At 56.3% G+C, this 13,180-nt stretch overlaps 2 protein-coding genes across 3 annotated transcripts in view; one reads left to right on the top strand and one right to left on the bottom strand.

The window, feature by feature from the left end:
* Positions 1–1,776, top strand: part of PLEKHG3 (pleckstrin homology and RhoGEF domain containing G3) — a 42,421-nt gene extending 40,645 nt beyond the window's left edge. Inside the window, exon 19 of one of the 2 annotated variants that reach the window (XM_082648869.1) lies at positions 376–1,776. In XM_082648869.1, coding sequence (XP_082504995.1) covers positions 376–1,115 — 740 coding nt within the window. In that variant the 3' untranslated portion in view covers positions 1,116–1,776. Of the gene's footprint in view, positions 1–345 lie in introns of both variants that reach the window. The other variant, XM_082648868.1, reaches the window with a different exon arrangement.
* A 4,552-nt stretch (positions 1,777–6,328) lies between these two features.
* The window catches only part of SPTB (spectrin beta, erythrocytic), a 120,950-nt gene continuing 114,098 nt past the window's right edge, over positions 6,329–13,180 (bottom strand). The window contains exons 33-36 of the mRNA XM_082647106.1: positions 9,280–9,542; positions 7,088–7,261; positions 6,791–6,833; positions 6,329–6,647 (exon numbers count right to left, since the gene is read on the bottom strand). Coding sequence (XP_082503232.1) covers positions 6,480–6,647; positions 6,791–6,833; positions 7,088–7,261; positions 9,280–9,542 — 648 coding nt within the window. The 3' untranslated portion in view covers positions 6,329–6,479. The remainder of the gene's footprint in view (positions 6,648–6,790; positions 6,834–7,087; positions 7,262–9,279; positions 9,543–13,180) is intronic.

Genomic DNA, 13,180 nt, shown 5'->3' with positions numbered 1-13,180 from the left:
ATTCTGGGAAAGTGACCCCCTAAAGGACCTCTACCAAAAAGAGGGCTGGGGCGAGTCCTGGAGCGGGTCTAACGCTCAAGGCCAAGCTCCTCCTGTGGAGCAGAGGGCCTGTGGCCATGGGCCTCTGTTTTCCAGGAGAGCAGAAGCTCTCGTCTGTTCCTTTGACCCCTGACCCCACCCCACCCCCTTTTCTTCATTCTTCCCATTTCCCTTTGGTGAGGGCGCCGTGGATGGTCAGTGAGGTTTCTCTCCCATCACACGCAAACCCCCAGCAACCAGCCTCGCCTGGAAGGGGAGTTGAGGTCAGTCCAGAGCCCTCATGTCCTCTTGCTCCCTCCTGCACAGGGGTTCAGGCGGCTCGCTGTCTCCTCACAGGTAAGAGGAAACCGGTGCTGTCTCTCTTCAACCACGAGCAGCCCACGGCCCAGGAACACAGCCCGCCCAAGTCCGGCTCTGCCAGGGAGGTATCGCCGCGGCGTTTCTCCTTCAGCTCCTCGGCCACCAGCCCGAGGACCACCTCGCCTGGGGCCTGGCACATCCCCCGAAGCCCCCTCAGCCCCTTGGACACCGAGACTTTCAACTGGCCCGACGTCCGAGAGCTCTGCTCCAAATATGCCTCCCAGGACGAGGCGCTCCAGGCCAAGGGCAGCCGGCCGCGCAACCTGCCCGTCAACCGGAGCCACTCGCTGCCGGAGAACATGATGCAGCCGCAGCCGGCCCTGTCGGGGAAGGTGGGCCGCTGCTGCAGCCTGAACGCCAGGAGGGCTCCGGCAGGCCCAGGGGTCGCCCAGCCTCAGCCTCTGGCGGGGTCATCCCCAAGCGCGCCGGACGGAGGGGAGGCCCTGTACGTCACCGCAGACCTCACACTGGAGGACAGCCGGCGGATGGTCATCATGGAGAAGGGGCCCCTGTCCGGCCCCAACGCGGGACTGGAGGCAGCCAGCGGGCAGGGACCGAGCTCACCAGCAGCCCAGGCGGGGCAGGGCCCGGCGTTCCAGGAGTGTGCAGAGTATCGGCCTAAAGAAGAGGGTCCCAGGGACCTGGCGGACCCAAGCCAGCAGGGCAGAGTGAGGAGCCTGCGGGAGAAATTCCAGGCCTTGAACTCCACAGGTTGACACTGAGTCCTGGGGGAGGGAGCAGCTGTGTTGAGAGACGGGGAAGAACGGTGGCATCCTCGCTCACAGCCTGGGCTCACCGTGCTCACCCGGGGCCCTCAGAAAGGCTGCCCCTGGGAGAGTGCCCTGGGGCATCGGGCAAGGGCCTGTCGCCTGCCGTGGGCGCGCCAGTGACTCACGAGCCCCTTTGCCCTCCGAGGCCAGTGTGGCCGCTTCCCTTGTATATAGTTCTTCTCTAGTAAGAGGCCAGATGGTTAAGCTCATCTCTTCCCAGGGAGAGCGAGCCCTGCTCAGGCCTCCAGTGTTGCCTGGCCGCTGCCAGACTGAGGGCCCCCCCGGGGGACACACAGGAGTGTGGCCTGGGGAGGCTTTGTTCTTTAACTGTGCCTTTTCTTAGGATCCGGGCAGGAACGAGGCCCATAATTTATTGCTTTCTACCCTGTGGTATGTCGGTGTGCTCGCGCGCGTGGGTGTGAGCGTGTGTTCTGTTGTTGATTTCCCTCCTGGGAAGAATGTCATGGACTCTGTTCAGGTACTTCTGTGGGTTGTCTTGTTGGCCCCGTGGTTGTCACTAATGTACACACATTTTGTTATTTGCCAATGGTGTAATAACCACTGCTGACCAACCAACCTGTTGAGTGGTCTCCTTACTGGTGTCTGGCCGGGCTGGGGAGAGGCGATCGTGCCCAGGCCTGTCTCAGGGGAAGCGGGACGTGGGCGTGTTGCTTCCACAGGTGCTCACCAAGCACAAGGCCCCAGGTGCTGGCGGGAGAGGCTGGGGCAACAGGATGTGTGGGAGGGGACTTGTTCTGCTGCTTCTGTTCCCACGGGCTTCTGTCTACCCACAGCCTGGCGTCCTGTCTGGGGTAAGGTCAGGGGGCACCGTGCCAGCCTTTAGCTCTTTTCCCCAGGTGCCAAAGTTGGACTGAAAGGGGTGGGGTGGGGGTGGAACATTTTTCTAACAGGCAGGTATTTCCACATCTGGTGCCTTTTATTCTTCTCTCCCTTGCTAGTTCCCAGGAGACATCCTAGGGGGCAAGGATTCTCAACTTGGAGCCTAGAAATATCTTAAGTGGCTGGCAGTATTGGGTACTGGGTACTGAGGGGTACAGATGCATTTTTTCTGGAATGGAGCCTCATTCTTCATCTTATTCTCAAAAGTGTCTTTGATTCAAAAGGCTTAGGTATGCCCCCTACTTCTGACTGGGTTTTCTGCCTTTTTTTCCCTTGGTGGACCAGCCTTGTTTCGCCCTGTTTCTTCTGGCTGGGGCCTGGGAGGAGTGGGGCCGCAGGGCCAGGTGGTAGAGCTGTCTTGCAGGTCTTCTGACCTAGGAGGACGGACTCAGCCTGAAGATGGGTCTGCTGAGTCTGATGAGGTCAAGGGAATATCAGAGGCAAGTGGAGGCCTTTCCTGAGCAGAAGCAGAGCAGGGCTGGCCCATGTCCTGCCAGATGGTCACAATGGTCTGTGGGTACTTGCACAGCTGCTGAGAGAGCTGCTTCTACTAGACAAGTCTCTGACTGTGGTGAGTAGCCACACACTAGAGTGAGAGTCAGGAGATCCAGCCCTGCGTTTAACTAGCCGGGTCACCTCAACTCATGCTCTTTCCTCCTCTGTAAATTAAATAAGATGGATGAGTTGGTGCTTCTCAAACCCTCTGACTCACACTCTTCAGGAGGTGAGGCCTGGGGAGTAGTCGTCAGCACCTTCCCCAGGTGATCCTTACACAGCCCTCTAGGTTATACCTGGGAACCCTGGACCAGCTCAGTGGTTCTTACTGGCTGCCCACTGGAATCATCAGGGGAGGGAACTTTTTGAAAAATGCTGATGTCTAGGTTTCACCCACCCAGACCAATTGAAACTGCGCCTCCGGAGATGAACCCCAGGTGTGTGGATTCTGATTTTCAGACCTCTGTCCTGAGCTCCATGGGGAAAGGCCTGCAGCAGGCCCTCAAGATGGTTGAATGCACGAATAAGCGAGCTTTTCTCAGGGTCTCAAGTGAAGCACAGAACCTAGGTGCCAGCAGAGTTGTTCCCATAAGACTCCAAGGACGGGCCAGGGTCTGGCTGTGCCTCTTGTCTCCACGGCGGTCCTGTGTTCACAGATTCTGCCTTGCTCAATCCACCAGCCCCCTTTGGTCCAGTTCAAAGGGAAATAGGTGAGTCAAATAAGAAACGGAAATACGGAGCATTATTGATTTATTAGAAAAACTAGTAAATGGGTTTTCTCTGGTTGGTGGAAGCACATTTGAGCAGGTGGAGGATAAGGCCCAGCCGGCCCCAGGGCCAGCCCCAGATTGCATGGTCTGTGCCCAGCAGGGTGGCAGTCCTCTGCAGCCACCTCCTCCCTTGCATCCTCCCTGAGCTTACTTGTCCAAGGGACCGAGCCATGGGGTCCTCTGGATCTCTGCCCCCTCCTACTGAAGGGAGGAGGGCGATCCAGGGCCAGCCTCGGGGACTCTCTTTGCTCTCCGATAGGCAGGAAGAAGGAGTGGGGTGGTGGGGAAGCCAAGCCCTCCCCCCCCCGCCCCCACCCCAGACTTCCTGTTATGGGTGCTAGTGGAGGGGAGGAAGCTCGAGGACCCTCCTTACCTCCCTCAGCCACAGTCAGTCGAGGCCAGGGGACAAAGGGGAAGGAGAGAGGGAAGGAGGACCACCTGACCATGCCCAGAAGGAGCTTCCTCTAAACTGCCCTGGGGAGGAATCCTGGTTTGCTGGTGTAGACTAGAGCTGTTTGGGGATACTGTTAAAGAAAAGAACTACAGGGCTTCCCTGGTGGCGCAGTGGTTGAGAGTCCGCCTGCCGATGCAGGGGACACGGGTTCGTGCCCCGGTCCGGGAAGATCCCACCCACATGCCGCGGAGCGGCTGGGCCTGTGAGCCATGGCCGCTGAGCCTGCGCGTCTGGAGCCTGTGCTCCGCAACGGGAGAGGCCACAACGGTGAGAGGCCCGCGTACCGCAAAAAAAAAAAAGAACTACAAAATAGAAAATGTAAGGAGGGAAAAAAGAAACCTTGCCAGGGCACCAGGAGCTTAGCCCCCCATGTGGCACAGAGTCCCAGAGCTGGGCCCCTGCAGTCTCAGTCCGGTGAGTTGCATGTCTCGGGGCCTGTGTGATGTGGGGGAGGGATGCGTGGGGAGCTGGCAGTAGATGGTGGGTCACGTGCAGCCGGCTGCTGCCCTTGCCCAGTCTGGGGGCCCAGGGGCGGTGAAATCCTAGCTTTTCCTCGAGGCCCTTTCATTCTTGGGACTGTGGAGTTGCTTGCTGAAATTCTTCACTTCAGGTGCTGCTTTGGCACACGTGGAGGGGAGAGGGTGGCCCCTCGTCTCTTGGCGCCCTGAAGACTGGCCCATGGGAACAGTTGAGGGAGACTCTTGCTGCTATCTGCCCTGGAGCCGGACATGCCCTCAGATGCACCAGAGGCCTTCTTTATTGCCAGGTGAGTGTCATCACCTCACTGCCTCCTGCCTTGGTTTCCCTAGGTATCGAAGGAGGCTGGTGGGTGGTATAGATTAGGTCCCCTGTGGATGCACAGAGGGCCATAGGGTTAGGTGCATAGAGGCCAATGAAGACCCTGGCTCCAGAGGTGGGACCACCTGTCAGGCTCCAGCAGAGAACGTCCCTCCTGTGGTTCTCGTCTGCTGACATCGCCTTCCCTTGACATGGTGGTATTGGTCTCGGGCACTAAGGGCTCCTGGGAAGGCCTCGTGACTCCGGATGCCTATGCCTGTGATTTCTGCCTGAGCTTCACCCGCTTCCGGGGGATCATCTCAGTGTGTCTAAGGCTCCTTCCCATGGGGAAGGTGATGGAAACAGCAACTGCTGGCCCCAGGGACCTTTCTGGTCTACCCAGGGGAGATGCCTGCTGCCTGCAACTTAACCCCTCTTTTGGACCTAACCCCAGTTAAGATGCTGGGCTGGAGCTGTATTGCTTTCAGAGAGTGGCGGAGAAAAATCCCTGTGGAACTAGTGGTCTCTTCCGTCTGGAAGTCTGACCTCAGCAGCACAGGGAAAGCTATCCCTGGGGATAGAGGTTGCAGGGCCCCTTTAGGCTGTGCTTGGGATTGTGGGGTAGATACCATGTGGCCCCCTGACTCAAGGCCAGGACCTTCCAGAGGAGCTAAGCAAGGGTGCCCGCCACACCTTAATGGCTTTGGCCCCAGCATTTGTCCAGCCATCTGGGGTTGTTAACGTGGGTCGTAATAAATACCCAGGTGTGGCCACATTTGCCACCCCGGGGTGACGGGTCATGAAATTTGCTGTCGGTCCAGCCAGCACGCTCAGGTGGTGCCAGCTGCAGACGGAACACATGGGGAATTTGGCTTTGGGATACTCTACTCCAGGCATTGCGGTGTCCATCCTGTGCCTGGGGCCCTGTGCTGTCTCCCGTAAGGGCCCTGGGTCCGAGTGGGATGCTGCTGGGAGTGCAGGAGGACCCCAGGGTGGAGAGGCAGCGCCTTAGGCAGTGTGGAGACCTATCTACCTCCTTCTGGGCTGAGCCCTAAACGGCAACTGTAGTTTTAAAAGAGGGCTGGCTTGAGAGCTTCCTGGTCCTCCCTGCCACCATCGGGGGTGGCAGCAAGGGGTGCTGGAGGCCGCGGGAGCCCCTTTGCACTTAGGACCCATCGATCTTGCAGGGTGCCCCCCACTTTCGGTGGGAGGAGGAGCGAGGAGGGGATGCGGTGGCCCCTGAGGTGAGAGTCCCCGTTCTGAGGAAGCCCAGCGGGGAGGAGGCCGTCGTGTCCCGTCAGTCCCCAGTAGCCCCTGGCCCAGAGCTACCTGAAGCCTCCTTCCTCACGCCCCTCAGGGGCAGGTCGGGCATTTCCGGGGTCCTCTTCCCTTTCCCTTTCCCTGGCTGCGACTTAGCAGGAGGTGACCCCAAGCCAGACTTGCTTTGGGAGTGGGCAGCGTCTGAGGAACCCCATCAGCCTTCTTCTCCAGCTTATGTTTGAGGGGGGGGACGGGCTGGCGCCCCTCAGCCCGGGAGGGGGGCGGGGAGAGGAGGGCGTGGGCCTCGAAAACCGTCTCCTGACCCCAGCCCCGGAGGCCCCAAGGGCTGGAGGAGCTGGGAGCTCCGTCCCTGGAGCCCGCGCTCGCCGTGTGCGGGGCGCCGGGGCTGCGGGCAGAGGGCGCGGAGGCAGGCGTGGGCCGGGCCGGGCCGGGCCGGGCGGTGGCGCGAAGGCAGCTATTGCAGTGCGGCGGGGCCCGGGGCCTGGGGCCCGGCCGGCGACTCGGGGCAGGCAGGCGGCAGGCAGCGGCGGCCAGGCCGTGGGCAGCAGGAAGACCCGGCCGAGGAGGGAAGCGCTCGTCCCCGCTCGTCGCTAGTCCCGACGCACTGGCTTCACCCGCGGGGTGCCCGAGAGGCTACTTCTTTTTGGGGAAGAAGCTGAATCTCTTCTCCTTGTCTTTCTTGCCGAGGCTGGCGTCGGGGCCGGTGATGGAGGGTAGGGGCAGGCTCTGTGCCTTGACACGGATGCTCTGGGACTCGTTGATGGCGGTGCTCACGCCCTGCAGCCAGGACAGCATCTCCTCCTACAGGGCAGGAGGGTCAGGGCCCCGCAAAGGACGGGGTGCCTCTAGGACAACCCCTCCTGAGTGAGCAGGTCAAGTGGCATGCGTCCCTTCCACCTGCCCCTTTGTTGGTGGGGGTCTGGGCTAGGCAGCCCTGCACTTACCTCATCCTTGCCGTGGAAAAGCCACTCGCTGCCATTGCTCAGCCTAGGAGGACAGAGGGTTTCCTGCGTGGCCACCTCTGTATCTGATCCCCCAGCCCCCCTGAGCTTTCCCATGACCAGAACCCTGTCAGGCAGCACAGCACCTTCAGAGAGAGGCAAAAATCAGGACCACCAGCCTCTCTGATTTGAAAAATCCCTGAAGGGCAGCTCAGGTCTGAAGCTGGTCCCAAAGAGTGGGCCCCTGTCCAGCCACTTATGCCAAACCAGGGACGGGGTAGTGGACAGGCAGGGCCTCACCTCAGCTTGAAGACGTGCTTCTTCTTCTTGTAGCTGGCAGCAATCTCACAGATGGCATGTCTCAGGGCCAGGGGCTCCTCCCCATGGTAGGGCACCCCCAGGGCCAGGTTCTTGGCATCCTTGTAGAAAGTCAGCTCGCTATTCCTGAGCACACAGTACAAGTTGTTCCAGGACCTGTGAGGGTACAGAGAGGCAGGTCACCTACGGTCCTGATACAGCATCTCTATAATCAGTTCCCATAGCTTTACCATTTTTCTGAATTATACCAATTTTACCCTGATCAATAGTAATACATTTTACTGTTTAAAAAATTGCAAATAAAAATCATCTGCACGTAATTCCCCTACCAAAAGTTAACTATTGTTAACATTTGATGTATTTCCTTCTAGTCTTTTTTCTGTTCACATATATAGCTAAAATTGGATTATACTGTATATTCAATTTTATGTCCTGCTTTTAAGTTTAACACTATCATGAGTATTTCCCCATCCTCAAATATTTGAATTCTCAAATATTTCTTGAAAATAATTTTGAATAGTTATATGGTATCCTATCACATATATAAATAATCCCTTTATTGATGGACCTTTTAATACTGGAAATTTTATCCATGATTTAAATAGCAGTATGATAAACATCCTTGCCTGTAACTCTGATCTTACCTTGAGATATATTTCTAGAAGTAGAATTATTGAGTCTAAGACCAATAGTATAAACAACTTTTCAAAGCATTTCCATAGCCACCAGCATATTTGAGTCTCACTACAGAACTGTGATGTGAACAGAGCAGGGTTTTGTTTTGCTGGTAGTGATATTTTTGTTTTGTTGATGATATATGCCTGGTATACTGTACTAGCACTTTTTAAAGAAATGTATTGGTGTAAATCAAGGCTCATCTCAGCTGAAATGTTTGGTGAGAACAGCAGGCTCATGGGCTCATGTGTGGGCTCACCTGAGCTCCTTCCCTGACAAATGGGGAACATGTTGCCCTTTCACAGTAATGAGTACTGAGAAACATTAAGCTTTTCTTCCTCCTCTTCCTCCTTTCCTCCTCCCTCCCTTTTGAGGGCAGAAAAGTGGAGAACTAGCAGGGCACGTAGGGAGGAAGGACTGGAAGGTCAAAGAGAGAACCTGACCTGTACAAAGCTGGCTGCAGAGCCATTCCACAAAGCCCAGATTTCTGACACCAGCTCAGGGATCTTTCCTCTGGCCCTCACCACCTTCTCTGAGCTTGTAGCCCAAGTAAGGCAGTTGCAAAGGAGGAGCTGGTCTTGGAGTAAACGGACAAATGATTTAACCTCTCTGAGACTGTTTCTCCATCTGGAGAATGGAAACCACAATATCATAGGAGGTTTGAGAAGCTATTATCAGTCCTAACATAATGCCTGGCACACAGTAGGTACTTTATAAATGCTAGTTTCCCTTTCCCTGCAGGCTTTGCATATAAGCAATATACCTCTTCAGGTTGGCTGGGCCCCCCAGTTGATTTTTGGAATTTGAATTAACTTTGGCATGTCCCCCAGGCTAGGCTCTCTCTGTATGCTGCCAGTGGGCCCTGGGAATGTGGCTGGCTTCAACCTCTTGATGCTGCCTTGTTTCTCTGGGACCCTGGACTGCTACCTGAAGGCAGGAGCCTCCAGAGACTCCCTGGGTAGACCACACCCAAGGACATGACTGCCTCAGGGTCAGGAACCGACACAGCCTCTGAATGAATTCCTCAGAGTCATATGGTTGCTAGGAGGGACCATAGCAACTCTTTCTCCTCTCCTATTTTATAGCTGGGGAAACTGGGGCCCAGATTGGGTAAAAAGTGGGACTTGGTCAAGGATGTGTTGTTAGTGCTAAGGCCTACCTGTTACCCCGCCCTGGGATAATAACAGCTAGCGTTCACCGAGTTCCTGCTCTGCGCCAGGCATGGCATCTGCACTGAAGAGGCAGGCTGCCCCCATCATCCCCATTTTACAAGTGAGAGGCTGAGCAACTAGTACCAGGTCATAGGATTTGAACTCAGGACCACAACGGAAGACAGGCTTTTCCCATCATGCCAAACAGCCCCCAGGCTGTCCCAGAGAATGCCCAGGAGCTCTCAGACTAGAGGCAGAGGGTACCCTCGCCCACAAGCATAGCCATGTTGCTCTCAGAGTCCCTGGGAGCTGCCCACCCCTCCTACCCCACGGCCCTCCCCCACACACCTGTTGGACGCCTTCTTGTTGGGCCCCTCCAGGTCGTGCTTGCGGCCCAAGTAGCCCTCCATCTGCACGCTGTGCCCGTGGTCCACCTGGGCCGGCAGCGTTGTAGGCTCTTCACCCTCGCTCAGAGGCGTGTCCAGGACCTTAAAGAGGGGCTCTGTGGTGGGCCTCTCATCCGTGCTGGGTTTCTCCTCCTGCCCTTCCTTGTGCGGCCCTGGCGGCAGTGGCGGCTGCAGGTCCTGGGGCCACTGCCTCTCTTCTTCCCCCTGCTCAGGGGCATATGGGAGGAGCACACCTTGCTGGGGGTTCAGAGCCAGGGGTGGCTACTCTCGGCAGAACTGGGAGGTCAGCAGGCCCCACCTGAGTCTGGTTCCTCTCTCCTGTGCCCTTCCTGGCCCTCCCTCAACCTGCTGTGGGTTTCCACCTGGCCTGCTTCCCTAGCCTGTGCCCATGTCTCTGGCTCCATTCTCACTCTCCCCCTCTCCAATCTAACATAGGAACAGAAGGTTCTTAGAGTGAGCTGAAGGGGCTCATCCGGGGGTTTCCGATGCTGCCCGCCTCCAGGGCCCACCCCTGCTTCAGACAGATACTCCAGCTCCTACTGAGTCATCCGTGGGGCTCTGGCAAGACTTCAAATGAAGAAAGGGTTCTGCTGCTAAGACAGGACAGAAGAACATTTGTGGTAGGATGTTGTATGGGAACCCTTCTGTTACTTTCCACTTGTGTCTAAAACCCCAAAGCTAAGGGCACCAGGCCCTAAGCCTCTGCCACCACCTTCTAAAGGGAGACCCAGACCTTCCCGGGTCATGGTGCAGGGCCGTGACCTGCTCCCCAGGTCCTGCCTCCGTCATTTGGTGGGGATTTGTTGGAGTAGGGCAGTGGCTCCTAACCCTGGCTGCCTTTTACAATCACCTCGGGAGCGTTAACAAAGGATGCCGGGACCCATCCTCAGGATGCTGAGTTAACTAGCCTGGAGTGGGGTCAGCACACTGGAATTTCTTAATCAGCTTTTCATGCACTCGAATGTGCTGCAGGGGTAGAGAATCACCACCTAAGGAGTCACTGCTCCAGGGAAAGTCCGCGGCTTTTACCTCCCTGCTCCTCCCCGTAGAGGACAGGATCCTCCCAGCCCCTGCCCAAGCCAAGTGAGGGGCCTCCAGTGGAGCCGCGTGCTGGTATGTCAGGTGCCCGTGAGAAAGGGAAGCAGACCTCTTATTCCCCAGCTGGGTACACCCTCATGCAGAGGCCTTTGTGCCACTGTACCAGGAGAGAGGGCAGGACAGATTGCGGCAGCAAGGGGCAGCCAGCCTCCGAGTGCAGCACAAGAATGCCGGCTGGGGCAAGAATGGGTGGGTCTCCTATGTGCCCAGCATCAAGGAAGGGCACCCTAGCTTGAGACATCTGGCCAGAACCCTGTCTCAAAGGCCTGACTGCTAGAGACCTTACAGCACCAGGTGGGAAGGGTCTTGTAGGCCCCAAGCAGGTGGTATTTGGACACCTGAAGGACCAAGGGCACTGACAGCCCAAGAGGACCAGAGCCAACCCAGGCAGTAAAGAGACACTGCCCCCTTTTCTACTCCCTGTCCCAGCTGAAGATGGAGACCCAGGGGAGTGTTGGGGAGGAGCCAGGAAACAGCAGACCCTGTGCTCCCCATCGTGGGTCCTTCAGACCTTGGGTCGAAGCCAAAATAGAGAAATGGAGAATGAGAGATATGGGCACCATACTGGACATCAGATTGAAGCTTCAAACTGAAACAGACTGGTTAGACTTTTTAACAGCTAAAAGTGACCAAGGTCTGCCTGAGCTGGCACTAAGGAATGGGAAGCGGAGGCTCAACGGAGATGTCTGAAGGCAGTGGTTGGAAGAAAGGTAAAGCTGGTCATGGCTGTATCCCATCAAATAAGGGCTGTTCAATAAACAGGTTGGTGTTCCCTAAGAACCCCAAAAGAAAGGATAATATGGCTGGAAAAGTTTGAAAACGCTACCCTAGTCTAACACCTTCAATCTATGAGAAAACCAGTACTCAGAGAGGTTAAATGACTTCCCCAAGGTCACACAGCTAATAGATACCAGAGGCAATTAAGAGCATGCACTCCACAATTGGACAGGCCTGAGTTTTTACCACATCTGTAGGGATCTCATCTTTTCCTGTCTTAGAATCCCTTGAGTTGTGGCTGGGCCATGCCCATCTTTATGCATCTGGCAGTATTTATATCTTTGAGTGTCAGCAATGAGCCAGAATTGACCACAAGGATCTGAAGGCTGTAAAGCCCTGCCTGGATCCTCCTCCAGCAGGGAGGAAGGGCAGGAGTGGCAGGGTTGGATTTGGGAGCCTGCGTTTGGGGTCCTTCTATGGACCCAGTCAGGCCAACCCTCTGACTTGGGCATAACTGTTGGGGAGGTAGTGAAGCCTTTCATCCTCTCTCTCTCCAGCTGGCTGTGCTGTTCCTCCTGGTGATGGGCCAGGCCCTCCCCACACCTGCTCTGGGGGCCTCGGGGAAGATGTGTGGCAGATGCTGGGAGGAAAACCCAGCAGACCCTCACAACCATGTTCACCCCTCTCACCCAGCCTCTTCCCTCCTGGGACTGGTTTTACTAGAGCCCTGTGTGTCCATATTTTCTTCCTATACTTTTCATTTCCATGCTCCTTCCTTTCGGGAACTCTCCTCTGAAAATAGAGATGATTTTTCCAGGACTGCCTCCCAATTTAATCTCACCTTTCTTCTGTTTCTTCCTAATGGATGCCTGACCTATGTTCCCTGGCAGGGCCAGTCAGAGGCCACGGCCAGTGTGACCAAAAGTTAAATGGCCAGGTCATGGGTGGGCTTTGGGAAATGGGGGTTTTCCAACGTATGCAAAGATTTCTTCTGTTCTCTTGACTGTTCATGTGGAGAAAATTTAAAACACACCCTCTCCCCTCTCCCCTGAAGGCCAAGGCCTGAGGAGAAGGAGTCGAGAATGAGGGTGGGAGGTGGAGGGGTCTGGTGGCAGCTGCTCCTCCCAGGCCCAGGGCTGGCAGGGCTTCTCTCTCTCCTGGGTTAGGGGAAGGGACACACAGGAGAAAGATGGGGGCGTGGTTTGGGCCCTCCTTTTATAGGCCCCAGGGGTGAATATGCTTTGCACCATCTTCTAAGAGAGCTGGGGGTTGAGGGGCAGTTCTGCTGCCCCTGGAACCATACCATGCTCTGATAGAGATTGTGCCTTGCCCGACAGGCAGAGAGATCTGTGGACAGCAGAGCACCAGAAGGGGATGCTGGCTACTCGTTGGCTGTAGGGACAGGTAGGTTCTGCCAAAAGGCCCTGGATAGCTAAGATGATCCTCCGTGATATAAGGCAGAAGGCCAGCTGCTTTAGCCCTTGGGTCATCAGGAAGATGCAGAGATTACACCTACTCTGCTGAGAGGTAACCCAGCCTAGAGCAATCACTCAGAGGAGCTGGGGGACACTGAAAAAAAGAGGATCCAGCTACTTGGAAGAAACTCTGGGCGTCAGGTTGGGGCTGCTGGAGAGTTTAGACCATAAGTGGGTGTAACAGAAGGAGGGAGAATGGCCCAGGGATGGGGCCTGGAATAAGCATGGAGCGTCTGTTCTCTGATTTGAAGGTCTGGGTGACAGGTGGGTGGGTGCGCTGGCTGCTGGGATCACGATGTCAGAGGAGGGTAGGAGACAGGCAGCACTGGATGCTGGTGGGAACATCAGGGGAGGAAAGGGCACAGATAGGAGAGCCTTTTAGGATCCCACAGGATTGTAGTCAAACAGGGAGAGAGGCCTGAGCCCCTGATGGGCTGGGGATGGCCACATCAGAGTATTTGCAGAGTCTTGTAAGCTTGACATTTTAGGGTCCTGCCTTGTTAGGAAACTGACTTGGGTGGGGGGAAGCAGGCAGATGTCTCTTCCCCAGAG

This window comes from Grampus griseus, assembly GCF_964374135.1.
Source record: "Grampus griseus genome assembly, chromosome: 2".
NCBI lineage: Eukaryota > Metazoa > Chordata > Mammalia > Artiodactyla > Delphinidae > Grampus > Grampus griseus.
Note: the sequence above shows the minus strand (reverse complement) of the source record. Positions and strands in the feature narration are given on the sequence as shown.